Consider the following 10,286-nt stretch of genomic DNA (forward strand, 5'->3'; position numbering starts at 1 on the left):
AAAAACAAGTCTCATCCAACCGGCTCTGGTGGATGCGTGGACACCGACTCCAAAACTCAATTCAAATTAATTAGAAAAGGACGAATAGTTGGAAGTTGGAACTATAACCATGAACAAAAACCAAAAAGGCTGACTCTCTCTCCCTCTCTCTCTCTCTCAAGCCATGACCTTCACCCAACCCACAACCAATCGTGATGTAAGATAAGAACTCACACTTTCTCTCTCTACAACCAATTATGATGTAAGATCAAGAGTACTCTCTCTCTCTCTCTCTCTCTCTGTACATAGAGAGAACCCATCTTGAATTCTTGGTGCAGAGGAACAACACTGCCAAACAAGGGAAGACAATTCGAAGAAAAAACAAAGAAGTGCATTTTTAACAACACTTTTGTGGGTGTTGTACATATTGACTGATATTACTAGTTGGGGTGATCTAGTGAATGACAAACCCAAAAAATCAAAATTTATGAACATTTATGTATGAGATCAATCTGCAATCAAGCCCGTTGGTTCCGAAGGAGACTGCGAATGGTTGTGCTCTCCTTCATACGTGACCACCATCATCGACGGATCGTCCGACGCCCTCTCTACATGCTTTCTCGCAGGGCACCCCCTCACGCTGCTACACTTGTAGTACCCCCTGCAAAACCAAGCCGTCCACAATCAATCGATCAAGAGAGAGAGAGAGAGAGAGAGCGTGTGTGCTCATCTGAATCTAATATTATATAAGAAAAGGGAAATCATAGGTTTTTACTTTAAATAAGAACCAAGAAAGGAATATGGTTTTCATTTATATTTTAACAAAAAAAAATACAAGATGGGTGTTGTTCATTAATGTTTGAAGAAGTCATACCTAGGGTGAGGAGATCCTTTGATGGGCTTTTGACCATATTTTCTCCATGAGAACTCATCTGGAGGAATGTCAGCCAACTTGAGACTAATAGCCGGGACTCTAATCGTTCTCTTCACTCTGGATTTCCTATAAAACCAACAAAAATCAACAATTCTGTACCAACAAAAAGAAAGATACAGATCCAAGAAAGAAACGAATGAAGAGAGAATATAATACCTTCTTTTGGAACAATGGCACCTCGGAGAAGGCCCACACTTGGCACCAAGATCCTCAGATTTAGCGTGGCATTTCTTCTTGAAAGAGGAAGAAGAGAGAGGAGGCCTACAAGAGGCGATAGCCGAAGGGTAGTGCTTCTCTTTGGAGACGGTGGGTTCCCCACTGAAGGAACTAGTGATAGTGAGAGATTGAGAGTGGTGGTGGTGGTGCGCCGGTGGCGGTGGTGGTGGTGGTGGAGCGATGGAGGGCGGCAGCCGTTGGATGGGCGTGGGACAGTAGACCCTCGGCAGCTTAGGAGAGGCGGCGGGTGAGTCTGAGGAGGTACGGGAGGAGGAAGGAAGGGAGGAAGAGGAGGAGGCGGAGGACGGCGGCGCTCGCCGGAACCTGGCGTGGCCTGTCCGGCTCAGAAGGGAGATCACCTTCTTGAATCTGGAAACGGCCAGATCGGCGACAGCTCCGCAGTCCAGTTCCATCGTGGCCGTCGGTTGCTGGCTCTGCTGCAGAGAGATGAGGCGGACCAGCTGTTCCATGCTCTCCAGGCCCGCCGCCGCGGCCTCCCGCACCGCCCTCTCCTCCATCTCTCCGGTCGCCGGAAAACTATTCCGGTGACCCATCAACTGGACGGCCATGTTTTCCGGCGGGGAGTGGGAGGAAGTGAGAGGGGTGAGAAGGCTGAGGTCCTTTATAGAGGTTTTTTTTTTGTGGGTGGGTGGCGCTGAAGCGTAGTTAGAGAGAGAAAGAAAAAGTTTCTTCTTTCTAACGCTTGTCGCATGTCGTATCCGTTGGTTAAGAGAATGACTGTGTTGTCCTTTTCATTTTATTAAATCACAGCTGACTATTGTTTGGATTTGTGGTCAAAAGGGTGCTAATTTGAGTCGACTCTCCCTTGATGATTACTCTCTATCCATTCTTAAGGACTTTAACCGTGCGTTTGGATGATCAGATGTCAAAATCTGATATAAGATCAAAGATACATGAATTTCAGCTGAAATATGAATATCAGATGCTTGTTTTTTTTTAGAGGTTCTATGATTCAAAGTGCATTTAATTGCTTTAATCTTAAACTTTTAAAACTAAATATTGAAGATACGTTTATATTTGGTCTGACCCTCCATTAAGCAAATGAATTACAACCGGCCTGTTTGGAAACTAGCAGGGATAAGAGTTTGTGCATTTAGTTGATACATGGTGAAACTATTTTGGTGGTGGGTGTTTGGAAACTGGTAGCTGGGATGAGAGTTTCTGCATTTGAGAGAAGAAGGGTAACTGCCTCCTCTTTAATCTGCACTAAAGAGTTGATTGGGCAGCTACCACTTTTCCAAATGCATAAACTATAACAGAGTTTGAGATTTGCTCGGATTTTTTACATGGATCCCAAGCAAGATTTAGTACAAATCTTTCAGGTCCGTGAGCCAAAAACACCCTTAGTGTTTGTTTTGCTTGAAGCTTATGCCCGATTTTATATATATATATATATATATATATATATATATATATATATATATATATAGAGAGAGAGAGAGAGAGAGAGAGAGATAAACGAGTATGTGCTAAATGAAATATGCTAAATGAGTGTTTCTGTTTATTTGTAAATTCTGACCATACAGATGTAATCTATGCACTTGATTTTATAGGGATTAGCTCTTGAAGTGCACTATTCTACACATGAGTGGGTTTTTATACTGTTCAAAAAATCAATGGTTCAAAATCTGTATAAATCTTTGAGTCTCCAAATATCATTTCTTTCATCAAAACACATTATTCATATGTGCATTCTTTGTAAATTGACCATGCCCAACACATTTATGGGGTTAAAATTGCGAGAAAAATAACCCAGAAGTAGTAAATCCTATTTAGCACATTTTATTTAACATATTTCATTTAGCAAGTACCCATTTTCATATATATGGGGTTAAATCATATATATATATATATACAAATCCAATGTTCTAGCTTGAAACTAATTGAGTGCATTCCTATCTGTTAGGAAAAAAAAGAAGAAGAAAACTTGGTGTTTCTTGATGCAGTAGGGTGTAAGTGTGAACTATGTCTGAATGGAGATTATTAACATGACAGGAGATTAGAGTGGAGTCAAACCCCGGTACATGATGGATTCCGTCAATGGGGAATGGGCTCAGGGGGCCACCTGACCCCGAAATAAGCTTTAATTATTGCGAGAAACCGCCAGAGTGTTGACCGGATTCCCCATAATGAGGGGGGGGATCTCCACGGGCTACAGCCGGTTGCCTGGCGATAAGGATCAAATCTCACCGTCCGATGCCGCTGATGAATAGTGATGATGACGGGTTGACTTCAATGTATGGTGGAAAACAGTGGGGCCCCCACCTTCGCTTTGAGACTTCGGGCAGGACGGGCAGCAAGGGTTCACATGGGGGATCATCGGTCTTCGGGCAAAGGATTCCATACGGGAGAGATACGATAAACACTTTAATATAATACGAATTCTACTACCTAAACCCAGAAATATTGGAAACATGTATACTTGAGACTGTCCCTTTTTTGCCCAACTTAAATATGTATTTTACCATGCCTTTCATTGATCAAATTTCTAACTTTTGCAGTCTAGGGCTGGAACCGGTTGGGGAGAGTGGTTCGCCAGATCCAATTTTTTTATTTTTTTTACAGAGAAAGCTGGGGTTAGGCAGTACAGCCATACCATTTGGGGCTCGAACTTGCAACATCCCAACACATGGTGACGTGCCCCATGTAGCTTTGCTTCCAATGTTGTCAAAATCAGTATCGGGCCTTAATCGATTTTCAAAACTATTCAACAAATCGACCGACTCTGATTGTGAACCGAGTCGAATTGAATCGAAACCAAATTTTAACTAGTATATCAGAAAAAAAACTAAAAAATATGTTAAACTATTTCCGGTCGATACTATTCATCGACTGGTTCAGGCTGATTCGCAATTATATCGACACTGCTTTTTTTCATTTTTCAGAAACAAAGACATTTTCTTTCCTACCATAGTTAAGTTGGAAATAGCCATTGTCACAAATTTTAGAGATATTTTATATTTTTTGTAATTTCGTGGCAGTATATGAATAACTGGAAATCTCAATATTTTCAACTACTTTTAATACAACAATGTAATGAAAACAAATTAACACAGCTTAAATTATATTATGTTATTTTACTTTTTTATATTTTAATTGCTTTTCATAGTATAAGTTTTTACCTAGACAACAAAATCCTCATAACGGGCTTTCGCTGTTTTGTCATTGTTTACTTGATGCAGGGTATGATTGTAAAATTATAATGCAATAAAAAAATTGCAAAATACGAACCTGGTTTTCCTAGTATTCCTACTATTAATTATGGAAATTTATGGATTTTTGATTAAAAAAAAAACAAAGGGCAGGACGGATGTGACCTGCCTTCGAGTATGAGTACGAGAGTCAAAGACGTGATCCAGTTTACGACGTAGGCTTTCATTTTTAGTTTTTTAATAATTTTTTTTGTATTTTTCTGATGGTTAAACCTGACCATGGGTTAAGAGACGATGTTGATAGGCTCGCTCGCTCTCGACGAGTCTCTCTGTACAGGTGACTCGTCATACATAAGAAGGAAAGTGGGCCGGTTCCAATACGAACCGGTTTATTACAAGAACCCAACCAGTTCGGTTATCATTTTACACAAACCGTGGTTTCCCTGCTTAACCCGAGTTGAGCGTCACGGCTCACGACAGACTTGTGAAGAGCGTTGGTTTCTAGACGCACAGCTGGTGTGGGAGAAGGTTTTGGGGTTTGAGGAAAAAATGCCGATGGGATGGGAGTAGTAGTAATAAACGGGTCTCGACTCATATGGGTCTGATCCAGATTTGGTTTCCACCTGACCCTGACCCCTTTTGTATCTGCATGTAAGGGGTTCATAACTTCGCATCATGCCCTAAGCTTGACCAAGAAGGTTACACGGGAGCATCAGACTCAAAATCAGTGGGAGATTCGGGTCGGATACAGGTTAGTGCTTATGGACTCGGGTGGCATTGGAACCAAAAATTCACTATCTTCACTTGCCCAAAATGGTCCGTAAACTTGACCTTTGGGGGGATATCTAGGCTTTGTTCCTTTATTGTGCCAGCCACTAGGCTCAAGAGACATAGCCTTTGACTTATGGCAGATTTGGGTTTTGTCCTAGCGTACGAAAATTGCGCCCCCTGACATGCTTTTCTTAGGGATAGGAAAAGAAAATGGCATAACCAAGTCAATAAAGAAAAAGCATTATTTGGAGGCAAGATAAAGTAACCCGTGGACATGATCGAAATTTGGTTGGATACTTTCTCATTGAGTGGGCCTGCGAGCGTCAATGAGTTTGGGAGAAGACATCATAAATCTTACATGGGGGTAGGGCACAAATTTCTCGTTTTTTCTCTCTCTCTCTCTCAATATATATATATATATATATATATAAGTTTGTGCCAAACTAATTTGGTGATAAATCATGTGCTAAATGGGGTTTTCGGACTTCTCTGGTGCTTTTTATGCGGTTCTGACCCCATAAATGTGTTGGTGGCACGGTCAATTTACTAAGAATCCACACCCGGATCATGTGTTTTTTATGAAAAAAATGATGTTTGGAGCCTTAAAACTTTATAAAGATTTTGGACTGTTGATTTTTCAAACATTATAAAACCCACCAATGTGAATCAAACGCTCCAAGAGCTGATCCCTCTATAATCAAGTACATAAATCACATTTGTACGGTCAGAATTTAAAAATAAAATGAAAAAAAAAGCTGAAAACTCATTTATCACACGGTTTATCACCAAATTGGTTTAGCAGGGACCCACTCTATATATATATAGATAGATAGAGAGAGAGAGAGAGAGAGAGTAGTGTAGCATGAACATTAGGTACTTTATATATATTTGAACATGATCGTAGTTTATCGCATGCTTGATAGACGATTAATGTAAAAAAAGAGTTTTTCTTTCAAATGAGCAATGTTCCTAACAAAAACCGTTACTAAAGGTTAATAACGGTGACAAAAATCATCACTAAAGGTCAATAGTGATTGATTTTTATCGCTGTTGTTGCTTGTTTGGACGAAAAAACTTGTTTTTGAAATTAATTTATTTTATGCTATAATCCATCAAGCACGTGATGAACGGCCAACATGTTCAACTACATGTCAAGTACTTGATGTTCAAGTATCTACCATCTCTCTCTCTCTCTCTCTCTCTCTCTCTCTCTCTCTCTCTCTATATATATATATATATATATATATATATATATGAGGAGGGTTGACCACAGTTCAATTGGGCAGGCTCACTGTACTTGGTGCTCAACATAGGAGGTGGGTACCGCCATGAACGGCTGTAGAGGGTGAAGCCATCCAACATTGAGTGGTGAGAACTGAGAAGTTGAACTAATCAATGCGCCACTGTCACGTTGTGTCAAATACTTGCCAGTTTATGATTTATATACGTCACTAGGCAAGCAAAAGACCGTAAAGTTGGGCCAGTGAAATGCTCTCTGAGACAATACTCAACGTGTCCGGACCAGACTCCAACCAAACTCTATTGGGTCTGGGTGTGATAATAAGTAAGAAGACTCGATTAAGACTCGGGTCTGGACCCAAAGGTCGGATTAATACATGGACCCGGATATAGTTTGTAAAATTTTATACCAGACCTGGGTCTGACCTGAGTTCCGATTAAGATCTGCAAATTTTTAATGTAAAAATAATAAAAAATATTGTTTTACGTACCTGGATCTGGTTCATGTAGTTTTTATCGGGTCCAGTATAGTTTCTCTTATAGTGGATCCGATTAAACTCAGGTCCAGACCTAATACCATACCCAAAAATCAGGTTAGGTTCCACCTGGATCCGAACCAAACCCTAGCCGTTGACACCCCTATTCTCACCTGTCCCCATTTGCCACTTTCAACTAAAAAGCAATCATAAATCCATAATTAATCTTCTGCCTTATAGGAGAGAGAGTCGTCATTGTCAAGTTGAGTCAAACACTTGCCAGCTTATGATTTCTACACGTCTTGGAAAATAGTAAACCGAGTAAATTTTGGCATAGCTTAAATGATATATATATATATATAGAGAGAGAGAGAGAGAGAGAGAGGAGTTTATCAAAGTTTACACTAATCATATCAAAAGTTGGTTCCCATTATGCTGCTCAACAAATCAATGCTCTCGACAAACCCTAGTGGGTGCAAGACAACCCCCAGCACTATGCACTATGAAGGATATTAATTTGGTGTGAATGCAATTTTGGTAGTGGGGGATTGTTTTGACATTTAATTAGTCAGCCACCAACTTTAAAGATTTTCCTTGCAAGCAGGCAGAACATCATTCGGGACCCTCCGATTCGAATATCACAGATTCCACCTTACTTGAAGCATCTCTGACTTCTCAAAAAACAACGCCTATTTGAATGCGTGCCGACTATCATAAACAGCACTAAGTTGCAAGCATGAATGAAAAGCAGGTCACCAACTTTTCCTTGACTCTTTTTTTCAGTGGGGTGCATCTTTATTAACGGTTCCATGGAACGTTTGGCTTTTAGTTTTTTTTTTCATGAATATTGGCTTTCAATTATTGTACTGCTTCAGCTTGTCCAAACTGGGGTTTTCCTGTTAATTCAATCGATGACCTACAGTGCACAATCTTAAAAGTGGCTTGCATCCATAGCTAATCGAACTTTCTGATACCCTGAGAATCTCGCTTCCTAGAAAACACTATTTTTTCATGTTTTTGAAGTTCAGAAGAGTTCATTTTCCTGAAATGAAAAGTTTGCTCCTATGAGAAAACATAAACTTTCTTGATATTTGATTTCATGTTATCACCACGGGGTTGCCCGCGTGGCAAGTGGGTGGTTGTTAGGGTATTGAGATGAAGGTGTAGAGTATATATGACTCGTTCATGTAAACACAGTGAGAGAGAAGAGAGAAAATGAGAGGAGGTTGATATTTACGGCTTTCTTCAACAGGGTATAGTCTTTCGATTTGGTAATTCTTGCAATTATTGAAAATCTCTCACTCCTTATATAGGGTTGAAACCGTTAGTCTCCTCTCCTAGGTAGCCGTTAGCCATAAACCTGCCAAGAAGAGTAGTATTCTCTTATGGAATGAATATCAATGGTTGGATAAGCCTAACGAATGAGCTTGTGAGTTGAGTAGAAAGTGGGTTTATCTCACTCTTAAATGCATGAGGAGAATGACCATACATGGTCATGCATGCCATGTATAACCAACATCTCTCACTTAGTCATGCGAACCCAATCATGATGCAAGATTTTTCTCTCATTAATTATTGGAATCTTATGCTTACATCAAAGTTCTAGCAATTTGGTATTTCACCGATATAGCTAGATGTCTAAATCAAACATATCTTAATCTAATATCGGATACATGTTTTTGAAAACAATTCTTTTGATATGCTTTTTGTTAAAGGATCCATAATCATATCAGAGGTTGGTAAATAATTGATTGTATTTTCATTCTTTTTAATCATATCATGAATATAATAATATTTAGCATTATGTGTTTGCTCTTAGAGCTATCTGATCTACTCTTGATAAGAGTGATCACTGCTTGGTTATCATAATAAATTTTTATTGGCTCATTGGTTATATCATGTTTCAAATCACTTATGAAGTGGCTTATTTAAACAACAAAAGTAACAACAGTATTGCAGGCAACATACTCAGCTTATTGAGTGTGTTGAGCCACACAACCTTATTTCTTGCAAGACTAAGAAACAACACTTCCTTCAAGGAAAAAATATATCTATATGTGGATTTGCTATCATCTCTTCTACTACTAAAATCAACATCAAAATATTCAGTTAGTTCTAAAGTATCATTTTGAAAATACTATTGCAAGTTTTTAATCCCTTTTTAAATATCGAAAAAATTTCTTCACTACTTGCCAGTGAGGCCAATCAGGATTACTTCGGTATCGACTAACAAAGCCAACATTAAAGCTTATATCCGGTTTCATGCATAGCATAACATACATCAAGCTTCCAATAGCTTATGCATAAAGGACATTCATCATTTCTTGTCCTTCACCCATATAGTCATTCTTACTTAATTTTATATCTTTTACCACATGTGTTCTAACAAACTTGCAATCACTAATTCTAAACTTTTTGAGTATATGATTAATGTATATTTCTTGACTCAAAATCAAAAGTTTAGAATTTCTATCTTGAGTGATTTTAATTACAAAAACATAGGATGTCTCTCCCATGTCTTTCATTTTGAATTGAGAATTTAGCCATGACTTGGTTTTGACAATTATATTATTATCGTTTTCATTCAAAAGAATATCATCCACATAAAGTGAGAGAATAAAAAATTTGTTCTTACTTTTTTAGACATCTATTTTTCATAAATCTCAATGAAGTAATTGCCTTATGAAATTTTAAATACTACTAACATGGCGATTGCGTAGGTCTATATAAAGATTTTTTTTTAACTTATACATTTTATCATCTTTGTCTTTAACAATATAGCCTTCAGGTTGTTCCATAAAAATAGTTTCCTTGAACTCACCATTTAATAATATTGTCTTAATATTCATTTTATGTAAATCTAAATTATAGTGAGCTACAAAGGTCAAGATTATCCTTATCGAGGCAAATTTTATAATGAAAAAATATGTATCGACATAATCTATATCTTCTTTATGATAAAATCTTTTAGCTATCAATCTAACTTTAATTTATTTATACTATCATCAACCTCAAATTTCTTCCTTAATATCTATTTACAACCAATTATTTTTCTTTCTTTAGGTAAAATCAATCAATTCTCAGACTTGATTTTTCTTTATAGATTCAATTTCTTCGTTCATGGGTTTTACCCAGTCTGTTGATTCATGTGACTTTATTGCCTAATTATATGATAGGTGTCATCAAGGTCTAATGAATAACATAGTTTCTCTGATAAATGTACATAATAATTATTAAGACATGAAGTAATAGCTTTCGACCTTTTGCGATTAACATGAGTCTAATGTGAAGATGACAAATCACTAACAGTTGGTTCAATATTATCTAACTATTCTTGATCACTAACAATTGGTTCAATATTATCTAACTATTCTTGATCACTAACAATTGGATCATTATTACATAATTGTTCTTGAGAATCATCAGAATCATAGATGAAATCAAAAGAATCACCTTCGTTCATCTCGGGAATTACAGGTTCTATGTTTTGATATTCTA

The 10,286-nt window shown here is 37.9% G+C and overlaps 1 protein-coding gene across 1 annotated transcript; it reads right to left on the bottom strand.

Moving 5' to 3' along the window:
• Positions 1-215: 215 nt before the first annotated feature.
• Positions 216-1,761, bottom strand: LOC149841688 (putative WRKY transcription factor 11). Its single transcript, XM_090001114.1, has 3 exons — positions 1,070-1,761; positions 854-979; positions 216-640 (listed from the first exon to the last, which is right to left on the bottom strand). The coding sequence occupies exons 1-3, from the start codon at positions 1,696-1,698 to the stop codon at positions 487-489; spliced, it is 909 nt and encodes a 302-aa protein (XP_089857240.1). The 5' UTR covers positions 1,699-1,761; the 3' UTR covers positions 216-486.
• Between the last annotated feature and the right edge of the window lie 8,525 nt (positions 1,762-10,286).

The sequence above is a fragment of the Nuphar pumila genome, chromosome 3 (assembly GCF_984573655.1).
Source record: "Nuphar pumila chromosome 3, dmNupPumi1.hap1.1, whole genome shotgun sequence".
Taxonomy (NCBI): domain Eukaryota; kingdom Viridiplantae; phylum Streptophyta; class Magnoliopsida; order Nymphaeales; family Nymphaeaceae; genus Nuphar; species Nuphar pumila.

Bases quoted from the DNA above. Each gene is read 5' to 3' on its own strand.
- LOC149841688 (XM_090001114.1), bottom strand. From the start codon at position 1,698: ATGGCCGTCCAGTTGATGGGTCACCGGAATAGTTTTCCGGCGACCGGA. The intron at 980-1,069 runs GTATTATATTCT...TTGGTTTTATAG, and splicing joins TGCCATTGTTCCAAAAGAAG to GAAATCCAGAGTGAAGAGAA. The intron at 641-853 runs GTATGACTTCTT...TTGGTTTTGCAG, and splicing joins AAAGGATCTCCTCACCCTAG to GGGGTACTACAAGTGTAGCA.